Raw genomic sequence first — 14,529 nt, 5'->3', positions numbered from 1 at the left:
CTAGGGCTTTGCTGGGTCACATTCAGAAGAATATTTACAAATGCATATTGAAAAGACTCGGGTGATCAGAGACTGCAAGCTATGAAATGAAGATTACACAAAGGAAATAATCTATGCAGACTGCACTTAAATATTTCCTCACTTTACTTTTATCTCGTGCTTTCAAATCATTATCCAGACATTGGATTTATTTCCTTTCTTCAATATTGCATCAATAAAGATATGGGGATTTCCAATTTTTACAGCCAACCACAGAAAGCAAGCAGAAACAATCTAGAAATTACATCATTCATACTCTGAGTGATAGCCCTAAAGCAGCAGTCAGTCATATATTATTCTGATTAGTAAATAATTAAAGAAAAACACATTTGTGCCAAAGGTACATGAACATGGATTAAAGCTACAGCATGCATAAAAAATGAACACTGCTGATGAAGTCTACTTAAAAAATGACTGTAGGGAATGGATGTTAACACACCATTCAGCTACCCCATGTAACGATTTCAGGCCTGCTGAAAGAGTCAGACATTAAATCATTTGTTTATTTGTAAAATGCAAGTAAAATGACGAACGTCATTTCGTGCCTATTTTTTGTTTCTTCCACACATCGTTGCCCTGCATTGTTGTATTTTTGTCTGTAGCCATGAGAATACAAGTACCATCTGGTGCAGTGATACAAGTACCATCTGGGGGGAGGAGGAAAGGGGGTGGGCAGGGGTGGGCACAGGGAGAGTGGGGATAGTTTCTGTTCCGATCAGAAGATGCTGCCGGTGAGATTGGGATTGGGCAGTAATGCGGATAGTTTCCTATTTCTGCAATTAGGGTGTCCACAATCAGAATCCGGAATGTCTCACTCATGGTAGATGCTAAATGTGTGGGTAGTAGCTGCTAGATTGCTCACCTCCCAACATCCAATCCTTTGAAGTCAATGAGGGTGAATGTGTAGAGAATGCAACTGGCAGCTAATATGCAATTACTTAGTGCTGGAGATCAAAGACTAATTCCTCTGCTCCGCGCCCCCGGGAGCAGGGAAGCAGTAAAGCAGACCTGTTTGCTGTACCTCACCGGAAGTGCCTGTACAGTTTGTGGATGGAAAGAAGGTCGATTGAGCCAGGGAGGACCTTCTACTTGGCGTATCTGCTGACAGCCAGCAGGGGAGGGCTCTCTTGATGGAAAGTCACCGAAAAATCAATTCAACTAAACCCTGAGCAGTATGAGATAATTTTCTTTCAATGTATCCAGTTGAGAGAGTTGAGGGCATTGCTGGCAAGGAGAGCATTTATTGCCATCAAGAACTGTCCTTAAGAAGGTGGTGCTGAGTCACAGCCTCCGAAGTCCATGGGTGTGGGGGTAATTGGTGATGGGTAACTGGTTTATTGTTGTTGCATGTACTGAACGAGATACAGTGAAAAGCTTCTGTCTGCATGCCACCCAGACAGATCATTCAATACATAAGTACATCAAGGCAGTACAAAAGGAAAAGAAAAACAGAATGCAGAATATAGTGTTACAGTTACAGAGAAAATGCAGGGCAGACAGACAAATAAAGTGCAAGGGCCATGGCAAGGTAGACTGAGAGATCAAGAGTTCATCTTTATCGTACAAGAGATCTGTTCAAGAGTCTGATAACAGCAGATAGAAGCTGTTCTTGAGCCTGGTGGTACGGGTAGAAATTTACCTTTGGTCACCAGTAGCAAACGGGAAAGAATATCGACTCATTATTTGTATCATTCAGTGAAATAATATCAATGAAACCGAATGTATGGGAGCGTTTATCCACTGTTTGCTCAAAAACTGTAGAGGTTAAGAAGACGAAATAAAATACTTTGCTCTTTCCATTTATCATAAATGACTTCACAGATCGTGTTTCATCCGATTCACTGTATGTCTCTGCATGCTTCATCCGCTGGCTCTGCAGAGGATGACACTTCAAGAGTGGCAGCAAAATGCCCAAGTGAAGGTTATCAAAACAACAACTTACCTCCAACAGAAACATCTTGGGCCACTGGAAATGGTGATATTAAACAAACAAAGGAAGATTGACAGGCAAAAGCATGGTCAGAGCAGTAGTTTTAAGGAGAAGTCTCAAAGAAGGGAGAGATGAAGAAGGAACTCTAGAGCTTAGGACTTCGGCAGCTGAAGGTGCGGTCACCATCAATGATATAAAGACAATAAGGTGAAGCACTTAGCCTCCAGTGGTGAAGTAATAAATTATACAGTAGACCAGGACTGCAAGTGTAGGACATCTCCAAGGGTTGTGGAGCAGAAGAACAGAAGTACGGGGTGGGGAGGTAACGCGTTACAATGAACTGATTAATGACTGATTTATGACAATTTCCATAATGCAAAGAAGAGAGTTAGAACATCTCTGAAGACACAAGAGGCCGCAGATACTGGAATCTGGAGCAATAAGCAATCTGCTGGAGGAAATCAGCAGCTCGAGCAGCATCTGTGGGGGAAAGAAATTGTCGATGTTTTGGGTCAAAATCCTGCATCAGGACTGAGAGTACCAAAGACTGTAGATGCCGGAATGCGGAGCAAGAAAATCTTTGCTTGTTTCTTCTGCAGGTCCACAGGATGACTTCTGGTAATGTGCCTCCCTCAACCTCCCATGCTCTCCTGAGGCAGTCTCTGATCCACTGTTGTAAAGTGGAGTTGTCTGAAATATTTGAATACTCTAACTCCTGGGATCATAGATGTACAACGATAACAACCCAGTCCAGTCCACGCACACCAGTTTCAAAGAAATTTTAGCTACCTTCTCTAGGGACCAAAATCTTTGATTGGGTGATGTTGGAGGCTTAGTGGTTGACTGATTTACTTGTAAAATGCATGTCTGAGTACATCAATATCACACATGGTATGTATGTACATATTACATGTCAGAAATGCCCTCACTGTCAGAGGCAAAGAAAGAGCAATTGAGGGGCAAGGTCTAATAAAGGTGCTTGTTTGAGGCTCTCATTGCAAAACTGGCACCCCGTGAAGATCTAGATGAGCTGGATGCATTCAGGAAAACATGAGCTAAGCATGAACTAAGCAGCACACCCATTGAATGCACCTATCCATGCTAGCAAAGGGATTATTGCCCAGGATCAGTCTGTTCTGGTAATAAAGTAGCTCACAGATGCAATAATCTTCAGTGTGCAAAAGCAGAGAATATCTGCCAGTGGTTCTTTATCTACACAGATTGACATACCTTTGGAGGACACTAATACTGAGGATGTCACAGGAGCCAGAGTAGCTCAGACACATTTGCAACAGAACTATCTTAAAGTAATCCCTTTATACTGATAAACGACTTCCCATAAGAAGCAATTACTCACATTGAGAAAGATTACTCAAAAAAGCCTTTGTTTATAGTGGTCTGTCCTTATTTTCTTTCCATTGAAGGAGATCCACTGAGCCATAGAGAGATGCAGCATGGAAACAGTCCCTTCGGTCCATGGAGTCTGCACCGACCATCAACCATTCAGTTATGCAAATGCTACATTAATCCCATTTTATTAAAAATTCTCTCTCCTTTCTTATCAGTTCCCCCCTGATTCTACCACACACTTACACACACCAGGGGCAATTACAGCGGCTGATTAACCTACCAACTCACACATTTGGAATGAGCTGCCAGAAATAGTGGTTGAGGTGGGCTCATTAGCAACACTTAAAAGCCATCTAGATAAGTACATGGATAGGAGAGGTTTAGAGGGCCATGGGCCAAACGCGGGCAGACGGGACTAGCTCGCTGGGCCACACAGCCGGGATGGAACAGTTAGGCTGAAGCACCTACTTCCATGCTGTACGACAATATGACTCCGGGTTGTAGGAAGAAACTGTGGAGCACCCAGAGAAAACACAGTTGCAGGAAGAATGTGCAAACTCCACACAGACAGTACCCAAAGTCAGGATTGAACCTGGGTCTCTGGAGCTATGAGGCAGCAGCTCTACCACCTGTGCCATTGTGCTGCCTTAAGTATAGTGTGTCTTTCTTAAATATATACTTGGTTTTTAAGCCCAGTCATGGCAAAGAATGGGTTTTGTATTTCCAAACATAATTTCTCCAGCAGTCTTCCACTTTCTTTGGATTTTTTATTCTGCTTTTACCTGAACCACTTAGTTGACTAAGTGCTGCAAACCCTAGGCTTCTATTGCAAATTTATTTACTGGTATCTAAATCTACTGTTTAAGTGCCCTTCTCTAATGCAATCTATCTGTAAACAAGGTTCCACAGTTAGAATCAAGAAAAAATCAAACATATATAGATTCCCCTGGTCCACACCAGTTCTAAGTCAGCTGCTAGGCGTCGGCCGAGGCCGCCCGCCCGCGCGGTGGCCGACGGGCACCACAGCTGGGGCGACCCACAGGAAGGGCCCGGCGCGTGTCCAGAGTCGCCACCGCACCGCCCCTTCCCGGAGGGAGGGGAGGCAGCGGCATGGTAGCATAGCGGTTAGCGCGACCCTATTACAGCGCCAGCCATCGGGGTTCGATTCCAGTCGCTGTCTGTAAGGAGTTTGTACGTTCTCCCCGTGTCTGCGTGGGTTTCCTCCGGGTGCTCCGGTTTCCTCCCACATTCCAAAGACGTACGGGTAGGTTTATTTGGGTTTAAAATGGGCAGTGCGGACGCGTTGGGCCAGAAGGGCCTGTTACCACACTGTACATAAGATTTTAAAAAAATATAGATGTATACCACTGAGTACACTTGTAGGCTTAGAACAAAACATGTAATACTGTTTTAAAGATACCCTGAGGGTACACCCCTGGCATCTCAATTGATATTAATGGTTCTCAGATCCTGATCTTCTCATTATCCTGGTATTCCACAGGGGTGCCCAGTACACTGGTGAAGAAAGGACCACTTCACAGAATAGATCCAACCATTTTTGATTCCAGGTATTACCAGCCAGGCCAAAGTTCCTCAGTCTTATATGAGAATGGTTGCAAAGGCTGCTATTGCTCAGAGAGGTGACCGCAGAGATGTCCTCTTTAAATCTTCTGTTCAAATCTAGTAGACCTGCTGCATCACAGCTTCAGCAACCCGGGTTCAATCCTGACCTTGGATGTTGTCTGCGCAGAGTTTGCACATTTTCCCCATGGCTACGTGGGTTTCCCCTGGATGCTTCAGTTTCCTCCCACGTCCCAAAGGACATGCAGGTTGTCAGGTTAACTGGCCACTGTAAATTGCCCCTAATGTGTAAGTGAGTTCTAGAATCTGGGGTGCATTGACTGGAATGTGGAGAGAATGGGTTAGGGTAGAGTTAGTGTAAAGATGGGTGCTTGATGGCTGGCACAGCCTCAGTGGGCTTGTTTCTGTGCTGGATCTGTCTGTGACACAATATATTTGGCGCTCAGTTTTTAGCTGTTTATGTATAATATCCCAGTATTCAACGTACTGCTTAATGTGCAGTCATTTATGTAAAAGACCACAAGACCAGCGATCCATAAAATAAGCTCACAGTTCAAACATGGAAGGGCAGCAAGAGTTCTCTGGCAGCACCATCACTGACCAAGCTGGTCAAGTCCTTTAGAGTTCAGCAGTCATACTGGGTCATTATGAAGGATAAGCCTCATCTTCACTGATTGATCTGTTGTAGTTGTGTCTGTCTGCAGCAGGAGTAACCACCCCACATAAGTTGTGGAGCTGAAGTGTCCTCTATAAACAAAGATACTCTCTATTGTGCCATGTGGCTCTCCCACCATGCTGAATAGAATCAGAACATGTATGGCAGCTCAAAGCTGGACACTAATGAGGTGCTGTGGGTCACTGTCAGCAGCAGAATCATATTCTAACATGACATATAGCCCCATGACCTAACATATCCCTCAGTCAAGTCCATAGAATCAGGCCTGATTCAGTAAGGAAACTAGAATAACATTCTTGGTACTAGTAGGTGTATCTAAAAATAAGTTGCCAACCTGACAAGGCTGTTACACAGGACTATTTTTGCATGCTAAGGAGCAAAAAAAATGATGCAATGGACACAGTTATATTCATATTTTCTTATGACATAGAAGGAAACCATTTGGTCCATCAAGTCCATGCTGGCTCTTAGACTAAGCCCATTTGCCCACTGACTTCCCAATAACTTATTCCTCTCACATGCCCATCAGCTTCATTCTAATGCTTCTATTATTCTCCTACACTGAGGGTCATTGACAGGGGCTGATGAACCCACCCAACTAACAAATCTTATGTGGGAGGAAACCAGAGCACCTGGAAGAAACCCACAAGAAGGCCGTGATAAGTTCACACAGGCAGCACTGGAGGTCAGGATCAAACCTGGATCGCTGAAGGTGTGTGGCAGCAGCACCACCCGCTACACCGCTCTGCCGCAGCTCCCCCCCCCCCCCCCCCCCCCACCTCATGTACTTCTACAGGCAACTGATCAAATAAAAGCACTGCAGAGCTGCCACATCCTCTCGTAAATGGCAAAACACAATTAAACAGTTCTAGCCTTTTAATGATAGCGACATTTCAGGTGGAATTTGGACAGACACATGAACAGGCAGGGAACAGAGGGCCACAAACCATGTGCAAGCAGATGGGATTAGTTAGATTGGTGTCATGGTCGGCAGATGGTGGGTCAAAGTGGGCAGTACTGTACTGTCCTGCACTGTACTGTTCTAAGGTCTTATGTTCTAATGGAAATAAAAACAATAGGAGGAGAAAACCAAAGAGGAAGCTCCAAGAACACTCCTATCCTCAATGGTGGATCCCAGAATCATCTTCAGCCAGAAATATTGACTGAATGATCCCCACCAGCATAGAAGCCAGTCTTCAGCCATTTTGATTCACTTCGCATGCTATCAAGAAAAGGCTAAGAGAACCGACTACAGCAAAGGCTACAGGACCAAACAACGTTCCACCTGTAGTAGTGGAGAGTTGAAATCCAGAGCTGCTGCGCAGTTAAAGCACTATCAATGTGGAAAGTCACCCATGCCTGCCAAATCCACAAAGAAGCAGGTCAAATCAAATCTGGCAAATTACCGCCCACTCAATCATCATCGACGTTTGGATCGCATAGATGGAGGTCAATCACAGTAGCCCAGGGAGATCTGGGCTCAAACATCTTCAGCTACTTCACTAACGATTTTCCTTTCATCAGAAGGTCAGAAGTGGAGGTGCTCACTAATGGCCCCACAACATTCAATTCCACTTAAAAATTCTCTGCAAAGGAAGCTATCTATGCCTGCATGTAGCAAAACTTCCATACACAGGGTGATAAGTGGAAAGTAACATCTATGTCTCAAAAGAGCCACCCAATGACCATCTCCAATAACAGACAGTCTAATCACTTACCCATGACCTTCAATGGCATCATCATCATCAAGTTCCCCATCACCCATGTCCTGAGGATCACCACTAACCAGAAAACTCAACTGATCAGCACATAAATACTGTGGACACATGACCAAGTTAGAGACTGGGCATCCTGCAGTGAGTGACTCAACAAATATCTATGTGACACCTCAGAAATATGATAAAATCTTCTCCACTTGCTTGGATAAATGCAGCTCAAGAACACACAGGAATTTCAACACCATCCAGGACCAAGCAGCCCAATTGATTGTCACCCCATTTGTCACTCCAAGTATTAATTCCATCCTCCACCAGTGTACTGTGGCTGCAGTGGTTTTGGAGAGTAGAGCAAGGAAGAGTGGCTAGGACTGCAGTGGAATAGCCAAGCCTACAGGGATCAGAAACACTATGGGAAAGATGTGGTGGCGCTGGAGAGGGTGCAGAGGAGATTCACCTGGATGTTGCCCAGGATGGAGCGTTTAGTTATGACTGGAGAGGCTACGTCTGTTTTTGACCACAAGATATAGGAGCAGAATTAGGCCATTCGTCCCATCGAGTTGGCTTAGCCATTCAATCATGGCTGATTTTTTTCTTCAGCCCTATTCTCCCGCCATCTCCCCATAACCCTTAACCCCCTTACCAATCAACAACCTATCACTCTCTGCCTTAAACACACCCAGTGACTTGGACTTCACAGCCCTCTTTGGCAACGAATTCCACAGGTCCACCACTCTCTGGCTGAAGAAATACCTCCTCATCTCAGTTTTAAGGGGATATCTCTTTATTCCAAGGCAGTGCCCTACTAATGGAAACATCCTCTCCATGTCCACTCTATCCAGGTCTTTCAGTATCCAGTAGGTTTCAATGAGATCCCCCCTCATCCTTCCGAACTCCATCAAACGCTCCTCATAGGTTAAGCCTTTCATTCCTAGGATCAGTCTTATGAACCTCCTGTGGACCCCCTCCTGGGCTCGCATCTCTTTCCTTAGATATGGGGCCAAAATTGTTCACAATATTCCAGTTTTCCCTGGAGCAGAGGAGGTTGAGAGGGGACATGGTTAAGGTATACAAAATTATAAGATGTATAGATAAGGTAGACTGCAGGAAGTTTTTCCTCTTATTGGAGGTGAATAAAACTAGAAGACAAAGGTTTAAAGTAAGGGGAAGAGTTGTAGAGGGGAGCTGAGGGGAACCCTATTCACCCAGAGAATGGAGAGTACCTGGAATGCTCTGCTGGAGAGAGTGGTGGAAGCAGAGCCACTGACAGCATTTACAAAGTGTCTGAATGAGCCCTTAAATTGCCTAGGCGTAGAAGACTATGGGCCAAGTGTTGGAAGATGGATGCACCTCATGATTTTAATATATCTCTATAAGATCACCCCTCATTCTCCAATGCTCCAATGAAGAGAGTCCCAAGCTGCTCAGCCTCCCTCCATGACTCAGTCTCTGGAGTCCTGGCATCATCCTTGTAAATCTCCTCTGCACTCTTTCCAGTTTAACGGCATTGTGAACAGATTATCTTTTGAAAAAGAAACACTAACCTTTATGTATTTTTTATGTATGGAATGTCTTTGGAGTTTAATGGCCAGATTTCAGGAATGGGTAACTGGCAGATCCAGTATTATATTTTCCTTTCTCTCTTTAATTTACTTAATTTCATTTCATACACTGTCCATGCTTCGTGAAAGCAGTTAAATCCATTGAGTATGAGCTGATCCCAGAATCTTCTGTTGTACAGTGGATCTTGTTATGGCCCTGGCACATCTCTGGGACACTGAAGGAAACTGGAGCACCCAGAGGAAATCCACACAGTCACTGGAAGAACATGCAAACTCCATATGGACAGCACTCAAGGTCAGGATCGAGGCTGGTCACAGCTGCAGCTTCTCATTGGCAATACGAGTTGGGAGACTGGGCCATTCGCAGCTAATTATCTTAAGGTTTATCTTACTTTTGGTTGCAATTCTATCATGTGATTTTATCATGTGATTCTACTTGTGGTTCTGTCAAGACCTTTACTTAAAAGTGTTTGGAGAACTGAGTTGGAAGTGAGAGTACTGTGGGGTTTGCAGAACTCTTAGGAAACCAGCTTCCTTACAGCTTCAGTCTGCAATGGAACTACAGAAATCCTCAAAGGGGCTTGATTGGCTTTGCTTATTAAAAAAATTCAATTACAGCTTATATCATGGTAATTACTTCTTTAACTCTCTTCCCCATAGAAAAATCTGTAAATAGTCATCAAACAATTCCCTGAAGCCACGAGTCAGCTCAAACATTCACATTATATTTCTTTTATAATTCTTTAAACCAATTACACAGTCATTTCAGGTTTCCATCATAGGTTGTCTAGCCATGTCTTCATTATAATGTGGTCATTTTGGGACTGGGACTTTTTTATTCCCCATTTCCCGGATAGTGATGGTAATTGTAATGCTGAGAGTGTTGCAGAGATACATAATAGGTGTGGAGAAGATGCTTCCAGGCAATGTTCCATCCACTTAAGTGGAAAGGCTCCTTTAAGACCTGTGCTGTGACCTATCCAGTTCCCTAGTAACCAATAGTCCGAGGTAATGTACAAAGACAGGACAAATCTCCCCTGCTAATGTTCTGGGAATCAACAGGAAAGAGTCAAATGGACAGTTTTAAGACAGGAGAGGGTTAAAGCATATTAATGAAAATGAGTGGTTAATAAATTTGCAAAGGAAGTTCCGATTTATCTCTCCACATGTGCTTATAAGCCTCACCCTCATTTTCAACTTGAAGCAATTGCAGGGCTTTCCAAATGCAGAAACCTGGCGCAAGCTGATGAAAGCTGAGTGCAGTCAGCTTTTGAGGAGGAATTTCTTCAGTCAGAGGGTGGTGAGTCTGTGGAATTCGTTGCCACAGAGGGCAGTGGAGGCCAAGTCATTGGGTGTATTTAAGGAAGAAATTGATAGGTTCTTGATTGGTAAGGGGGTTAAGGGTTATGGGGAGAAGGCAGGAGAATGGGGTTAAAAAAAAAATCAGCCATGACTGAATGGCAGAGCAGACTCGATGGGCTGAATGGCCCAATTATGCTCCTATATCTTATGGTGCCACCATGGGGGGAGCTGAAGAAGAAGATCACAGAATGGGTCATGTACTTGCTAAAGGCTTATTTCTTCAGCCTGAGGTTGGGGTTCATAATATAGTCTGTCTGAGTGAGGACTACCTTCTCACCAGCGCCTTTACTTCCTCAGGAGGCTAAAGAAGTTTGGTTTGTCCCCTTTGACTCTCACCAACTTTTACAGATGCACCATAGAAAGCATCCTATCTGGATGTATCACGGCTTGGTACGGCAACTGCTCTGCCCAGGACCGCAAGAAACTGCAGAGAGTTGTGGACACAGCCCAGAGCATCATGGACACCAGCCTCCCCTCCTTGGACTCTGTCTTTACCTCTCGCTGTCTTGGTGAAGCAGCCAGCATAATCAAAGACCCCACCCACCCGGGACATTCTCTCTTCTCTCCTCTTCCATTGGGTAGAAGATAGAGGAGCCTGAAGGCACGTACCACCAGACTTAAGGACAGCTTCTACCCCACTGTGATAAGACTATTGAATAGTTCCCTTATACAATGAGATGGACTATGACCTCACAATCTACCTTGTTGTGACCTTGCACCTTATTGCACTGCACTTTCTCTATAGCTGTGACATTTTACTCTGTACTGTTATTGTTTATACCTGTACTACATCAATGCACTCTGTACTGACTCAATGTAACTGCACTGTGTAATGAATTGACTTGTATGATCGGTTTGTAAGACAAGCTTTTCACTGTACCTCAGTACAAGTGACAATAATAAACCAATACCAATACCAACATGTTAATGTCAATGAGGCAGGTAAAACTGTCATTGCAATAGAGAGGATTTTAATCAGGTGGAACTAACCTCAGCCCATACAGCACCGTCCCATCAGGATGGAGGCGAATCATCCGATTCTTCACCGTGACACCGTGCACAAATGATTTCTTGTCGTTCAGGAAGTATGTATCGGGCACCCAGAGCTGATCTGCGACTCGATTGTCCAGAGTCAGGTTGAGAGGAATCCCTGAATACGCCAGCCGTTTGTCCCTCCAGTACTGCTGGAAATACATGGTTATCGTGTAATCCTGTAAGAGAAGTGACATGCAGGCTATTAGTGGCGTTTCACCAAGGAGTCTTCCATGGTTCAGACACAGCTCACATACGGAATGGGAATAAATGAACCATATTAAATCCTTCCCAGCAAGCAGCCAGTAGAGAGAGCATGTGGATGTACTAGATTCTGCACAAACCTCAGAAAAATAAGTCAGTGTAACATTTCAATGATCTGGCCAGTGTGTTCAGAATAGAAAACAATGGTAGAAATCTGCCTTTTATTGGATGCTTTCGTTGAAGCTTCAATCTTATTCTATACTACATCTTATTTATGGATATGGGCCCTTGAGATATGAGCCCCATATCCAAGGAAGGATGTGCTGGCATTGGACAAGGTCCAGAGGAGGTTTACAAGAATGATCCCGGGAATGAAAGTGTTAACATATGAGGAGCATTTGATGGTTCTGGGCCTGTACTCGCTGGAGTTTAGAAGGATGAGGGGGGGATCTCATCAAAACCTACCGAATAGTGAAAGGCCTGGATAGAGTGGAGAGAATGGTTCCAGTAGTGGGAGAGTCTAGGACCAGAGGGCACAGCTTCAGAATAGAAGGATGTCCCTTTAGAACAGAGATGAGGAGGAATTTCTTTAGCCAGAGGGTGGTGAATCTGTGGAATTCATTGCCACAGATGGCCTTGAAGGCCAAGTCATTGGGTATATTTAAAGCAGAGGTTAATGGGTCCTTGATTAGTAAGGGCATCAAAGGTTATGGGGAGAAGGCAGGAGAGTGGGGTTGAGAGGGAAAAATAAATCAGCCATGATCGAATGGCGGAGCAGGCTCAAAGGGCCGAATGGCCTAATTCTGCTCCTATGTCTTATGGTCTTATTTGCAACTAACCACCCATGACAAAAATACCCCAAGAGTAAAAAAAAGCTGCAATAAAAAAATTATACTACATTTATTACTACTGTACTGCCAAAATTCAGCAGTCCAGTCATCTCAGAGGAAATGTGGCGTTTCTTCCCTGCAAAAATAGCTGACGATGAATATCATGGGTTTTACATTTCTAAATGGATCTTCATACATTAAGAGTGCACGAAATTAACTTAACTTCATCAACCCATTAAGTTTTATTATTCCACACACTTCAAGTATATTCCATTCCATCACAAACTTACCCTTGACCATTCAGCCTCCGGAGAGGATATTCCAAGTATTTTGTTAAAAATTCAGAAAGCAAAAAGGGGTGAATTAAGAGGATATTTCACAAGGGGCCTGATGCAGAACACACAATTGGAGGAATTGCCTGTGAGCATCTCTCAGGAAGTTTGACACTTCCCTGTGCTCAGGAGGAATTTTGAGCCTCCTGACAGCTCCAGATGGGATTGCTGACTGTCCACAAGGAAAGTTCAGCCAGGGCTGTTTACTCTATTTCTTTCTTCATAAATGATGTATGCTGGATGCCTCCAGAATTTTCAGTTTTCATTTCAGATTCCCAACATCTGCTTTTGAATAAATATGAACATGGATTAACCTTGATATTCTCTTAATTCACTCCTTTTTGCATGTGAGTTTTTGATTGAATTATGGAATATTCTCCCTGGAGGTTTAATGAGCAAGGGTAAGTTAATGATGGGAAGGATTGAACCAGAAGTGTGTTGAATGATCAAGGTTAATGGGCTAATGGACATTATTTAATTTTTGTACCAAGTGAAATATACTTTCTTTTGCTTAAATACAATTCAGTCAAGAGCAAGTTACATTAGGAGTTACATCCTCAAAAGGAAGCCTCATCCATGGGGATAGTCAGCACAGTTTATCATTCCTCAGTGGACTAATGGGTCTTAAATCAACTTGCCCCATCACCTTCTATCTTGTGCCTTTGGGAAAGATGGAACACGTGAAAGAATGCTCAGGGAATTCTTAATAGTAGTCAGAGTGATCAGGGTTTAGAAGCAGATGGAGGTAAGTGGTAGTGGAATCACATTGGCTCCTCTGGGATCTTTTCCAACGATCCACCATTTGAGAATTATGTAGCAGGGCAGAGGCAGCCTCCCTGGACACCAACATGTGCATCATAAGCACACAGTGAAACAGCAGTAAGTATATCCTTTTCAGTTGCTCACTGAATGTGGACCTTAATGGCAATGCAGGCCTTTTCAGTCTTTGCTGCTGTTTGCGCTGTACCAATTCTACTACATCTAATCCTTAAAGAAACAGTTCCCAAACAATGGCACTGACAAAGTTTCCTCACATAGGAAGCTCAGCGCCCCTTTAATGGACTGGTGCTTGAAGCAGCATCTGAGTAAACATGCTAAAATTACCTCATCAACTGTTAATATTCAAAGTTATGGAGAGCTTTCATCCAGTAAATCTGACAGCAACTGTCCAGATCATTTTGCTTTGAATCCTTCACTACTCAAAGTGCTGAAAGACGCACAACTGCAACCAAACCATTTATCCCCTAAATTCCATTGACGTACTTTAAACAGTCTCTTCTGTTACTGCATTGGGAATGAAAGAAGAGACAAAAGGGATTTGGGATTATGTGACAATGGGTTACACCATTGTCCTTTCAGTTCCAGTATCTAGGTTAAACCTTTGTTAAACCAATAGCAGACACTCTTTTACACAAATCATTGGTAGCTGGTTCTGAGATTGGCCTTTATCTCATAGATTCAAAAAGTCATAGAGTAATCCAGCACAGAAACAGGCCCTGGTGTCATGACAACAACCTTTCCCTCAATGTCAACAAAACGAAAGAGCTGGTCATTGACTTCAGGAAAGGGGGCGGTGTACATGCACCTGTCTAGATCAATGGTGCTAAGGTCAAGAGGGTTGATAGCTTCAAGTTCCTGGGAGTGAACATCACCAACAGCCTGTCCTGGTCAAATCACGTAGATGCCATGGCCAAGAAAGCTCACCAGCGCCTCTACTTCCTCAGGAGGCTAAAGAAATTTGGTTTGTCCCCTTTGACTCTCACCGACTTTTACCAATGCACCATAGAAAGCATCCTATCTGGATGTATCACAGCTTGGTACGGCAACTGCTCTGCCCAGGACTGCAAGAAGCTGCAGAGAGTTGTGGACACAGCCCAACGCATCACGGACACCAGCCTCCCCTCCTTGGACTCTGT

At 43.9% G+C, this 14,529-nt stretch overlaps 1 protein-coding gene across 1 annotated transcript in view; it reads right to left on the bottom strand.

Annotated features, from left to right (window-relative positions):
- Positions 1-14,529, bottom strand: part of gabrb3 (gamma-aminobutyric acid type A receptor subunit beta3) — a 244,824-nt gene that overhangs the window by 56,124 nt on the left and 174,171 nt on the right. Inside the window, exon 4 of the mRNA XM_052025918.1 lies at positions 11,206-11,426. Coding sequence (XP_051881878.1) covers positions 11,206-11,426 — 221 coding nt within the window. The remainder of the gene's footprint in view (positions 1-11,205; positions 11,427-14,529) is intronic.

This window comes from Pristis pectinata, chromosome 11, assembly GCF_009764475.1.
Source record: "Pristis pectinata isolate sPriPec2 chromosome 11, sPriPec2.1.pri, whole genome shotgun sequence".
Lineage (NCBI taxonomy): Eukaryota > Metazoa > Chordata > Chondrichthyes > Rhinopristiformes > Pristidae > Pristis > Pristis pectinata.
Note: the sequence above shows the minus strand (reverse complement) of the source record. Positions and strands in the feature narration are given on the sequence as shown.